At 46.9% G+C, this 13,773-nt stretch overlaps 1 protein-coding gene across 1 annotated transcript in view; it reads right to left on the reverse strand.

The window, feature by feature from the left end:
* Positions 1–8,437, reverse strand: part of PIWIL4 (piwi like RNA-mediated gene silencing 4) — a 273,504-nt gene extending 265,067 nt beyond the window's left edge. Inside the window, exons 1-2 of the mRNA XM_088455729.1 lie at positions 8,366–8,437; positions 6,272–6,356 (exon numbers count right to left, since the gene is read on the reverse strand). Of these exons, the coding sequence (XP_088311855.1) occupies positions 6,272–6,356; positions 8,366–8,437 (157 nt within the window). The remainder of the gene's footprint in view (positions 1–6,271; positions 6,357–8,365) is intronic.
* Between the last annotated feature and the right edge of the window lie 5,336 nt (positions 8,438–13,773).

Below are 13,773 nucleotides of genomic sequence, written 5' to 3' on the forward strand. Positions count from 1 at the left end.
TAGACTGCACAGAGAGGCGTGCACCCGCAAGCGGGGGTCCGTCTTACCTGTCCCCTGAATTCCTGGCTGCAGTATGGGGTCCGGGGAGCTTGCTAGCTAGTCCTCCCAAGAGCCCCACCAGGAGTACCTAGCTGGGGCTTGGTGTCACGGCGTGGCGGAGGGGTGATGGAGCAGCAGCGCAGATGTCCAAGGGACAGTCTTTTGCTGCTGCTCAGTTTTAAAATACTAGAAATAAAAAATTATAAAAACAAGCTTGGGCTGCCTGAAGCTGTTAAAAATGGTGACCCAGCTCCTGCCGGAGACCAACGAAACTGAGTTGCCCTCTGTGGGCCGGGTATAGGGGGAAGGACCGGAGCATCCCGGGATTGAAAAGCTTTGCTGTTGGTGTGCGGTCCTCCAAGGTCCCACCTACACCCCATTGTCTCCCTGTGGAGCCCTATGGACCCTGAAGAAGAAATATATATATATTTTTTACTGGGCATGTATGAGCTGCCACGTGTCCTCAGTTCACTTTCAGCAAATGATAATTAAAATCCTTTGGTATGCCATGCAGACTGAATAGGCAAATAGTGCTGAATTAGTAGTTTGGTACAACGATTGCCCCGATGCAAAGCTTGCACCTAAGCCAACTATGGGCCTGATTCAGCAAGGAACGCACGGATGCAGACGCACGCAATCGGTCGATTATTTTGCATTGCGCATGCATCGCAGTGCACGTCTGCAACCCAGCTATTGCGCTTGGAACTGCGTTTGCCGAGGCAATGCAGACCAAGAGCACAGTGATTGACAGGAAGTCCCTTTTGTGGGTAGTAACGGGGGGGTGTTCGGGCAAACGCAGACGTGCCTGTGCGTTTGGACTGCGTTTCAGGGTTGTGCATAATTAAGCCTTTGTGGCGGCAGACGCAGCCTGAGGTCTAGTTGCACACAGGAAGTCTCGCTATGTCTGCAGGAGGATCAGGTCAACCACTATTGTGCGCATGGGTCCGATGGTTCTCGATGTTATCGATGTTTCCGCTGTCTTGCAAGGTATAGAGGACACAAGTAAAGGGAAGTGGGTGGTATTATGTAGAGCTGGGTGTCTGCTTATTCTGCTGCTATTGCCGTGCGTCTGCAATCATTAGCATAGTCTCGCAGCGGCCGATTGCGTGCGTCCGCATCCGTGCATTCCTTGCTGAATCAGGCCCTATGTCGCACTGCAAGGGGTGTGAATGCAAACACTTTTTTTTTTGCATGCAGGGTAAATATTGCATGACTTTGGGGGTCATTCAGACCCGCTCGCGAGCGGCAGTACGCTCGCAAGCGGGTCGATGTTCCCCACTGCGCATGCGCACGACGGAGGGAGCATGCGCGAGACCCGGGGAGCGACGGGCTTTCCATCGCTCCGGGTCTCGCACCAAAGGGGGCGTGCTGTTGATGTTGATTGACAGCACGCCCCCTTTGGTGGGCGTGCCTGCCAGACGGAGGCGTTCCCATGGGAACGCCTACCGTCTGAAGCCGGCCCCACTGACATCACTAGTGATGTCAGTGGGAGTGATTTTGGCTCTGATAGAGCCAAAATCACTCCAGGGCTTGTGGCAGGGAGACCCTACCGCAGGGTCTCCGTCACAAGTCCGATGGTCGTGATGGTCAAGACCATCGCGACCATCTTTTTGGCCGCTCGCATATGCTGTGGGTGGTCACCCACAGCTATACGAGCGGCCAGGGGGCCGCTCCATTTTCATGGAGGAGGGCCCTGATTCAGAGCGAGCGCTCTGGTCAGAGCGTTCAGCTCTGAATCAGGCCCTTTGTGTGTTGCCCAGCTCTATTTTCACACTGAGGGCCTGATTCAGACCCGGTCACCAGGCTGTGTTCGCACGCAGCCGTCCGCAGTTAAAGTATGTAAATCCCGCGATCGCTAGCAAGACATTAGCACGCCCACTATGTTTTGCCGTGCGATCGCGGTATGAAATTAGATGCCCACCAGCCTGACACAAGACGCCCACTTTCCCTTAGTAACACACATCATCTCCAGGAAGTGGATTAAACAATCGGTAACATCGGCTGACATCGGATCCATACGCACCACTTGTGGCTGACCGTACCCTACCGCAAGCACTGCGAGTGCTGCTGTGTGTAACTCAGCCATGTGATGTATATGCGGACCATGCGTCTTAATTATGCACGCCCCTGAAATGGCGTTCCAACGCTCAGACACGCCAGCGTTCGCACCACCACACCCCCGTTACCATCAACCACACCCTGTCACCACCCACAAACGGCACGTCCTGTCACTCATGCTTGCGAAGCGTCTGTGTACTGGCTGCGATCGCTTCCCGATCACAGTGACTGCTTCACGTACACGCACTGAGTCTTGTACGCATGCGCAGATTGCAAACATCGACAGGCTGCGTGCGAACGCAGCCTTGCGACCGGGTCTTAAGCAGGCCCTGAATTCTAAGCTGTGCCCCAACCTTAGCAGTAGCAGGATTCACTACTTACTCCAAATCAGCTCCATACAAGTTTAGAGAAAATGTGTTATACGCCTCTCGTATTTCATCTGACAGTTCTGTCACGAGAGTATGTTGAAGAACATTCGGCTCACCGTGATCCGCTCACTTTTCATCCGTAGTAACAGAACAGCGACACGTAGACAAGGAACCGGGGGGGTTTTTCAAATCCCAACTACAGCTTAGTTCTCTTCCCCGTGCAGAGCAGACTTTCTGTCCTGCACTTCAAGCTACTTTTTATAACACAACGTCTTATCCTTTACATATTGTACTGCATGCTAAATGAGGCGCGCATCCACATTTTATTAGGTACAGGCCATCGGGTATTTTATGTGCTTTCAAAAGCTGTTTCCTCTTAACATTGAGCTTCCAAATGACACAAGAACATCAAGAAAAAAAAAAAAACAGCGATCATCTATCTGGGAGCGAAGTTCTTGACAGCTCCAATATATAACTCATATCAGAAAACTACAAACTGATTACATCTAAAATGGAAGTCTGCAGGCTCTGTTCCCCTGTTAAATCACTCTTCTGACACGGGGTATAAATAAAACACATGACACTACATTAGTAACCAGGACTGTAATATATACACAGGAGAAGTTTGCGGTGATCAGAAGGGTCATGTGACACAGAAGTTATGTCTGCACTCTGGGCCCCAAGTCAGAAAGCTTTATCCTGCTCTCATTATCAGATAATACAACAAATACAATGATAACCTTGTTTAAAAGGCTGTATAAGGTATAATACAATCTGCTCCTGCATAATAGGTTTTTTTCGTGACTTTTACAAATATATAGGGGTAACATTTTCTGTACCATAACCACTTACCTGACACGGTGCCATCCCATGCGACCGTGCTGCCCTTCTGCGTCCACAGGCTTTTACATATGCATGTGCAGAAGGGATTTCCGCTGGCTCCCCGGCCCCCCCAGGCAGTGATGTAGCGGAATCACACCCCAGGATTTAGTTTGAACAGCATACTGAGTGTATGCACGGTATACAATCGGGAAGCCGGCTGCCTTAATACCTGCAGCCGGCTTCCCGACTGTCATATGCAGGTGAGGGTGAAATGCCGGGCGTCTAGATGTAGACGCCTGTCATTTCCCCGACGCCGGGAGACCGGCGCCCGGCATCCCCATCGAAGGGATGCCGGGGGCCGCGAGCGGACAGCCATGGGGGAAGGAGGGTTAGGTTTAGGGCACCCGGGGGGGACTTAGGCCCCCCCGGGAGGGTTAGGGTTAGGCTAGGGGGAGGGAGGGTTAGGTACTTAGAGGGGGGATTACGGTTAGGCACTTGGGGGGGGAGGTTAGGGTTAGGCACCCCTAAGGAGGGTTAGGGGGTGAGGTTAGTCAATATTTACCTATCGACGATCGGGTTTCCAGCGCTGTCGGGCTTCCGCTGCCGGGAACTCTGCTTTGGTCGGCCAGGCACTGCCGGGAATCGAACCGCCGGCCGATTCCGTATGCACTGGGGCAAAAGTGCAAAGAGGGGAACTGAACGTCATCCCCCCTCAGCACTATTTGGCTGATCTATGCAAATACAAGGATCAACTGCAGCACGGAGGACTGATCAAACCCCTCTCTCTGCCAAACAACGACTCTGGTGCGCTCTGTATGTGGGGGAGGGGTAATTCCCCATGAGGGTATGGGGATAATAGCCCAAAGGGTTTCTATTTGCAATGGGGGTGGGGGAGGGGGGGAGTAATGCCTCATTAAAATCATTTGACTCTGGGATTTGGGGGGTGCGGGGGGGTTATAAAATAGTATATAGTAAAATTACTCCAGTCACAGGGTAGGAGGGTGCAAAAAAATAGGATGTATCACACCAGGGGTGAGGGGCTTATATTATAGGGTATCTATATGGTATATTTTACCACTAAGGGGGTGGGGGTAATATTAATGGGATCTATTGCCAATGGGTGGGTGGGTGGGAGGTAACTCTACAATGGGGGTCTATGGACACAACGGGGGGAAGGGGTGTTATATATATATATACACACAATTATTTCTTAAAAATATGTTTTTAACTTAAGTTTTCTAAAAAGAAATCGACAATTTTAGAGTAACATTTGTGAAACAAAAATTGTCAGCTAAGTGGTTCAGGGTAAGAAACAAAACTGTAATAGATTAAATAACAATGATATAATATCACTTGTTTTGCACAGAATGGCCCATCGCGGCCGGGCCACTAAATGAATTACCCCCGTAGAGTACACAGACTTAACATGTGTGTCTCACACTGTTCTCGTTTATTTCAGTGGGCAGAGTCTCATGCCGGAACTAAGGACACATTTACATGACAGATACAGCGCCACAGGACACACTACGGCCATTTAATGCTGTCCCAGTGTGTGAGTGTGCATGTAGTAGGTCCCTTGACGTGTAGCCTGGGGAACTAGAAGTAGCAGAGTTGCCGGGTCATGATGATCTGCTGGTGGCTGGTGAGGAATACAATGCTGGGAGGTCACGGTCATTGCGCTGAGCACTGGCACATTACATTACCATCATGGAGTATCGCCATTATTATGAGAGTAGAGAATGGTGACATCACTAGCATGAACAGAATTATCACCATTACTATAAGGTCAGACATCACTAATAGTAGCTAGGGAAACACAGTGGACATCAGCATTACAGGCCAGAGACAATAATAGCTGTAGGAGTGCGCTACTGTCCCGCCTCTCTGCATGGGCTCCATCAACACAGGTAAGTGGGCGCAGGGAAATTCTGCTGGCCATATATGTCTTCTGAAGTAATCTGATTGCATATAAGGGGCATCTAAAGGGGACTGATGGCATATAAGGGTCACGTAGAGGGATTTATGACATATAAGGGCAACCTAGGTGTCTGATGGCATATAAGGGCCAGGTGCAGATGTCTCATGACATAAAATAGTCATGTGGAGAAATTTTATAACATATAAGTTGCATCTGGTGGAGTCTGATAGCATTGAAGGTGCCCAGGAGGAGTCTGATTGCATTTAAGGAGCACATGTAAGGATCTGCTGGAGGAGCAGATCCGGAGGGGTATGATAGCTTGTAAGTGGGACTTGGTTGAGTACGATGGCATATGGAGAAGTCTGATGGCATAGAAAGCAGAATTTGTAGGAGTCTGACGGCATATTAGAGGCATGTGGAGGAGTTTGATGTATATAAGGGGCATTTGTAGGAGACATGTGGACAGGCAAATAATGATGGAACCTAGAAAAAGTGAGGTACAGTACGTAGGACATTTTTGTTAATGATTGGTCCACAAAATTATTAACTGCAAACACTGAGAAATAGTAGAGAGCCTGTCTACACCGAATCAATACTTTGCTTGTTACTTGCATAGTTTATCTCCAAGCAGATCAGCTGTTTTCCTTCATGAATGTGAGCAGTATGGTTGGTATATTATAGCTTTGATTTGGCTCTATGTTTTCTATGTGCCAGCTATCATGCGTACTGACGCAATACTGTGTTCTGCCTATAAACGAAGAATTAAAAATCACAGGGATAAAATACAATGTGTAGGCACCTGGTAATAACAATCTTTGGTGGCTATTTAATAACCTTGGTGTACAACCGTATCTGCACTGGCCAATCAGCAAATAGCTTTGACGGGTCTGAGGTAAGTTAGACTAATGAAAGCAACAGTCTGATTGGCTGCTATGGCCTGCTACATAATTTACTGTCTGCATTATTTTACCACCACAGAAACAGACCATTAAATAACTCCAGATTCTTGCTACAGTATGTAAGCCCTGTCTTTATGCCACAAGGTAAAAGACGACACAATACGTACAAATGGTACCGCCAGTTCCGTTGCTGCTGGCGTTTCGTCTGTCATGCAGAGCTTTGGGATTGTCGTTCTCATCCCCAGAGTATCTCTAAAATAAGTAACAGTTACATGCAGGAGTTACAACAAGCACTGAAAAAATAGATTATATACCAGTATATATGCTCCTCCAAATGTTAATATCAAATACAAATGTAGCGTTCCCGCTAGGCTGTTTTAGCGGAGCATGGCACCCTGCCCTCCTTCTGGAGGGCAAAAAGCGCCCTACCCTCCAGAAGGAGGCAAAAAGTGCCCTGCCCTCACAGCCTGCAGGTGCCGTCTTCACCCGCGGGTCGCAGTGTCCCGCGGGTGGGGAAATGTGTGGTGACCAGGTCACCGCCGGAGAATAGACGCCGGGCACATGCGCCCAGCGTCTATTCTCCCTGTCGGCAGCGCTTGGGGGCTGCCCGGCGTGTCTGTAAGTGCCGGGCACGCCCCCAAGAGTGACAAAAAAGGCGACGCGTCTTATAGACATGCCCCCTTTTCAATGGCCAAGCCCCATTGTCGGGCGCGCACGCTAGTGCCCTCTGCAGCTCCGGCGCCCTGTCTGCCGCAAATGGTCTGTAAAACGTTACATTTAAATCAAAGACACTTTTTCAGCACAACAGACCAAGCTGCTAATATTTCTTTTTATAATTATTTTCTCTCAACTTTTGTTTCACTGATCTGTTATTGCTTTACAGTACGGACACCATTTAACGAGACATAACGCTTTTAGAACTCTCTAAAGGTTTTATGTTCTCCATTCCGTAGATGGCGAGAGAGAAACGAGCCCCATTGCAGAGTCCCGGGACGGTTGTGTCATGTGCAGACTGGCTGCCGCGCATGCACATAACACAGCAGCCCGGTACCTGGCAGCGTTAAGCTGCCAGAAAAAGAGCGGAGGATGCCGCCGAGGAGGAGAGCGTCGCTGGACCTCGCCGGAGGGATAAGCAATGTTATATTCCACCGGTATAATCGTCAGTATCACTGCCATACTAAACTAAATATGCCGCTGGCAATACGATTCGTTATTAAATGGGGCCCTATGTAATGACAACATCTTTCCAAACCATAATAAATGATTTAAGATAAAAATATTTATAGTTTTGCAAATAACTATGGGCCTGATTCAGATCCGGTCGCAAGCGCTGAGTGCTCGCAACCAGGTCGATGGTGGCCCAGACACCTATCTCGCTATCCGCGAGACACGGATAGCGTCGGGCAAGCCGTCGCTCCGGGTCTCGCACCAAAGGGGGCATGCTGTCGATGTTGAGTGACAGCCCGCCCCCTTTGGAGGGCGGGCCGGGGGGCTGGCTGCCCAGACGGAGGCGTTCCCATGAGAACGCCTACCGTCTGGGGCCGGCCCAACTGACAAGTGATGTCAGTGCGAGAGATTTCGGCTCTGTTACAGCCGAAACCTCTCTGGGGCTTGCGGCAACGAGACCCTACCTGAAGGGTTTCGTCGCAAGCCCGATGGTCGCGATGGTCTTGACCATCGCGACCATCTTCCTGGCCGCTCGCTATAGCTGTGGGTGGTCACCGCTCTAAAAAAAATAGCCCGGCCCTGATTCAGAGCAAGCGTTCTGTCAGAGCATCCGGCTCTGAATCAGGCCCTGTGTTCCATCCATATGTAAGTACTTTCTAACTATAGTACTATTGATGGACAGACGAAGAATTTGTACAAATGTTCAATGCAGCCATCGGCCCAAATGAATTAGACTCAGATTTGATGGTCCTGGTGTGATTCCAGCAATATAACCACTAGATTTAAAGCTGCAATTTGTTTTCAGGCAAAATCGGGTTGTTTAGCCTTAAAACTAATTGCCGTTTTAAATCTAGAAGCTACAGTATAAAGCCAGAATCAGACGGGGAACAGCAAATGAGAGCCTGTCCTATTTGTCCTCCTCACCGGCAAAATGAAATTACTCGCTCCCATGGCAATGAAAATGGTAGGCTGCCTTGTTAGGAATATTGCTCCAGCTTCAGCTGCGATGAGGTTGTGAGTATACAGAAAATTGTATATCAGGATACATTAGGCACCTGGTGAATATTATTTAGAAAAAAAAAAGTGAGAGATACCTGTTCAGATGTCCTGGAACTGGATCCACATTCACTATCAGACAGCTTTCTTTTAGGAGGTCGTCCAGCCATTGTTGCTATTAAAAAAATAATAAGTAATATTCAAGTAACTCAGCAACACAAACGAACGCCTGGGAAGAGTAGCTTGAGCACCTGCTATAGAACTGATGCAAACGCCCTGATGATGACGCTATTTTTCGTGCTTTTATAGAGTCATTTACACCCATTTTGTCAACAATGCTGCCTCAGGCCTATCGTGTCTGCTTAAAATAAAGATATTAATATATGTATAGTTTTTTCCATCTAACCCTCACAGACCAGTGGTTCGTGACTATTTTCCACCTGGGTACCCTCTTGCAGCCCATTTGCGTTATTTGTACCCCCAGCATTTGCAGAGCTATACACATATAACAAATATAACTGATGTTAGATAAAATATTTAAGTGCCACGATTAAAAAGGATATTTTTAAATAGTGACACCAGAATAGTGTAAATTGTACATATATATTTCTCACATATATAAAAAAAAATAAAAATTCTCAATAAAACTACTGACCACATGGGATCCAGTCGCATTGTCAACAGTTACCATGTCAACACCCCAATGTCGACAACAGACTATTGATATAGTTCGATGTGTCGACAGGCACCATGTCGGCATCCTCACAATGTTAACATGTTCAAAATTTTGACATTCTCAGGATGCTGACTGTTAGGCATGGCCGGAACGGTTGGGGATAGGCTGCAGGGGGAGTTTAGGGTTAGACGCTGGGGGTAAGCAGCGTTCCCGCTAGGCTGATTTAGCGGGGCGCCACGCCCTGCCCTATTTCTAAAGGGCAAAAAGCAACCTGCCCTCCAGCATGGAGCCCCGCTGAAACAGCCTGGAGGCACCGCCCCCACCCGTGGGTCGAAGTCCTGCGGGTGGGGAAAACTGCGGTGTAGCGGTCACCACCGGCGAATGGATGTCGGACGCATGCGCCCAGCATCCATTCACACTGACAGAAGCGTTTGGGGGCAGCCCGGCATGTCCGTAAGTGCCAGGCACGCCCCCAACAGTGACGAAAAGGGTACTCGTAAAAAGACACGCCCCTTTTCCTTGGTCACACCCCCTTTTCAGGCGCGCTTTCTCTAGGCCCGGCGCCCTGCCCGGAGCCGGACCTAGAGTGAACACTAGGTAAGATAGGGTTAAAATACAGTAACGTCAGAGGACTACACCAGAAGCGATGGTCACAGTGGTCGGTACCAGTTACGTGACCGCTGGGCCACCAGGGACGATAGGTCAACATTCCATGAAAGACAAACCATATAGCTACTGCGCAAGATGGAAATTGATACTATACAGTCAGGTCCATAAATATTGGGACATTGACAGAATTTTCATATTTTGGCCTCTATTCACCACCACAATGGCTTTGAAATTAAACAAACAAGATGTGATTTAACTGCAGACTTTCAGATTTAATTTGAGGGTAATTACATCCAAATCAGGTGAACGGTGTAGGAATTACAATGGTTTCTATATTTGCCTCCCACTTTTTAGGGGCCAAAAGTAATGGGACAAACTAAACAATCCTAAATCTAACTTACACTTTTTAATACTGTGTTGCAAATCCTTTGCAGGCAATTACAGCCTGAAGTCTGGAACGCATAGACATCACCAGACGCTGGGTTTCATCCCTGGTGATGCTCTGCCAGGCCTCTACTGCAAATGTCTTCAGTTCCTGCTTGTTCTTGGGGCATTTTCCCTTCAGTTTTGTCTTCATCAAGTGAAATGCATGCTCAATCAGATTCAGGTCAGGGGATTGACTTGGCCATTGCATAACATTCCACTTTTTAGCCTTAAAAAACTCTTTGGTTGCTTTTGCAGTATGCTTCGGGTCATTGCCAATCTGCACTGTGAAGCGCCGTCCAATGAGTTCTGAAGCATTTGACTGAATATGAGCATATAATATTGCCCGAAACACTTCAGAATTAATTCTGCTGCTTTTGTCAGCAGTCACATCATCAATAAATACAAGGGAACCAGTTCCATTGACAGCCATACATGCCCACACCATGACACTAACACCACCATGCTTCACTGATGAGGTGGTATGTTTTGGATCATGAGCAGTTCCTTTCCTTCTCTTCTCTTCCCATCACTCTGGTACAAGTTGATCTTTGTCTCATCTGTCCATAGGATGTTGTTCCAGAACTGTAATGGCTTTTTTAGATGTTGTTTGGCAAACTCTAATCTGGTCTTCCTGTTTTTGTGGCTCACCAATGGTTTGCATCTTGTGGTGAACCCTCTATATTCACTCTTGTGAAGTCTTCTCTTGATTGTTGACTTTGACACATATACATCTACCTCCTGGAGAGTGTTCTTGATTTGGCCAACTGTTGTGAAGGGGTTTTTCTTCACCAGGGAAATAATTCTTTTGTCATCCACCACAGTTGTTTTCCGTGGTCTTCCGGGTCTTTTGGTGTTGCTGAGCTCTCCGGTGCGTTCTTTCTTTTTAAGAATGTTCCAAACAGTTGATTTGGCCACACCTAATGTTTTCGCTATCTCTCTGGTGGGTTTGTTTTGATTTTTCAGCCTAATGATGGCTTGTTTCACTGATAGTGACAGCTGTTTGGATCTCATATTGAGAGTTGATAGCAACTGATTCCAAATGCAAATGTCACTCCTAGAATCAACTCCAGATCTTTTACCTGCTTAATTGATAATGAAATAACGAGGGAATAGCCCACACCTGTCCATGAAATAGCTTTTGAGTTGATAGTCCCATTACTTTGGGCCCCTTAAAAAGTGGGAGGCACATATTGAAACTTTTGAAATTCCTACACCATTCACCCGATTTGGATGTAATTACCCTCAAATTAAATCTGAAAGTCTGCAGTTAAAGCACATCTTGTTTGTTTAATTTCAAAACCATTGTGGTGGTGAATAGAGGCCAAAATCTGAAAATTCTGTCAATGTCCCAATATTTATGGACCTGACTGTATCTATATAAAATCGTATATTCTGCTCTCTGATGGAATGTATAGGAGACTTGTTGAATGTAAAATCTCTATTTAATGAACAATAAAATACACATGTATTAAAAAAATGATGAAAATGACCACAAATCAGACTAACATGCAATAGTTGTAACTGTATATCAGTATCTGTTGGATACTAAAACTTGTTAACATGTAACAACTGAATTGGGATCACAATAGCTGATTATATATTAAAACACAAATAATGGAATAATTGAATGCTGGAAAGATGCTGGCGTCCCAGCTCCGATTCATATGATTGTATGTAATAACTCTGTCTCTGAGTAACCAATGTATATAGATACAATGAGCATGGTCACGCTACTAATATACATACGGTCCAGTAGAAAGTAGTTGAAAGTCACGGCAGGCAGTTTCTAAGTGGGTGTGCACATGGATAGAGCGGGATGTGGTGGTAAACGGTAACTGTGCAAACCGTGAGGGCTGAGTGGTGAGTTCTCCTGTTAATCCAGCATCAGCTGGGGAGGTGTACAGCTGATCGGCAAATCACCGCTGAGTCTATGACGTGTAGGGCTTGCTGGGCAATTAGTCCTCCAGTGACTCCTATCTCAGACACGTCTGTAGTGTAGCGGCACCGGCCGCTGACTGAGTATTGAACAGGGCTTGCTGGGCAAGTTGTGCTTCAGCTTCTCCAGCGGTAAGACTTGCCTCTGTTAGCCGATGCTACGTCCTCATAGTCAGGACAATCCCACGATGATGAATGAATGAACTTGGGCTAAAGATGGTACATCTAGTAACGATCTCCTGGATCTTCTGAAATGCACTAAAGGCATTGGTCAACGCGTTTCGTCCTATACTTGATTAGGACTTTCAAGACTGGAGACATACCTCTATTTGGTCTCCTTTTATACTTCCAGGATTAGCTTAATTGATTACTTAATTCCATACATATGAATTCACACTCCCATTCAATTAAGAATAAGAAGAAAAGGGGGAGAAAATTGTGTATATATATATATATATGTGTATATATATATATATATATATATATATATATACACATATATACACACCCACGATTTATAGTATCAATTTCCATCTTGCGCAGTAGCTATATGGTTTGTCTTTTTTGGTTGTTACAATTTTTTGGTCCTAACTAGACCAAGGTTGCTACTAGCCAGCAGGTGGATTATTTATGTTATAAATTACTACAGAGCGCCGGGTATTGTAGTTTTGCAAACTACATATCTAATTTTTGTTGAACATTATGACCATGTTGACATCCTTGTGTCGAACCAGATGAATGTTGACATGATCACTGTCCGCCTAACATATCACATCACAAATCCCACTAATGTTTTCTTGTACTGGGACACAGGGATAGACTTTTTCACTTGGCTATCAGGGTCGTACATGGGGCTAGACATCCCTAGGGCACTGATACCTGTGGCTAATTATTACCTGAATTTTCCGCTCCATATTAAAGAAAAATTGTCAAGTACCCCTGAATGTCACAGCGAGTACCCCTAGGGGCCATTGCGGTACTTTAGGGAAGTCACGTGGAAGGCTGCGGAAAGGATTGAATAGCCCCCTTCCACTTTAGACGGGAGCTATAATACCCACGAACAGACCGAATCGCCCCCCATAGAATGAAGGCAACCTAATATTTGCTGGGATCCTAAGGGGTCTATGTACTAAACCTTGGAGAGAGATAAAATGGACGGAGATAAAGTACCAACCATACAGCTCCTGTCATGTTACAGGTTGTGTTTGAAAAATGACAGGTAGGAGCTGATTGGTTGGTACTTTATCTCCATCCACTTTATCTCTCTCCAAAGCTAGACATAGACCCTAAAGTCACATCACAGAGGCTTGAGGTTCCTAGTGAATGGTCAGACTGATCAGTGGTTCTGAACCTTCTCCTAGATCAGAGCTCGTACATGGGTTTCAAAATAAATAATATTGACAGACCCTTAAGCTGGGTACAAGTGACGTGCGGTGAGGCCAATGGCTGGGGAGGCACACATGGAGATAGGTCTGAGTGCTGAGAGCCTGTCTCACCCCCCACTCAGTGTTAACTCTCCACTCACTACACTAAGCTTCAGTGTCCATTGATTCTCCTACCTGCATCACTGTGTCTTCTCTTGCTGCTGGCCTGAGCTCCGATCTCTAAACACTGCAGTGCACTTCCTGTCACATGACACATCCAAGGTGTCCATCAGTGCCCAAGACACGCCACGCCCCCCCCCCCCCCATACTCAGAGGCATACCTCTATTAGCTTTCCTTCTGTGCATCTTACTGCCCATGGTGTGGCACCGCTCTCAGCTCTGCAAGCAGTGTCTGAATGGAGGCTGAGCTGTAGCTGCCTCATCTCTCATCTCCATGCAAACCCAGGGAGCTCCACAAAGCTGGTGAGCGTTAACT

The sequence above is a fragment of the Taudactylus pleione genome, unplaced genomic scaffold (genome assembly GCF_031769625.1).
Source record: "Taudactylus pleione unplaced genomic scaffold, aTauple2 ptg000667l, whole genome shotgun sequence".
Taxonomy (NCBI): Eukaryota; Metazoa; Chordata; class Amphibia; order Anura; family Myobatrachidae; genus Taudactylus; species Taudactylus pleione.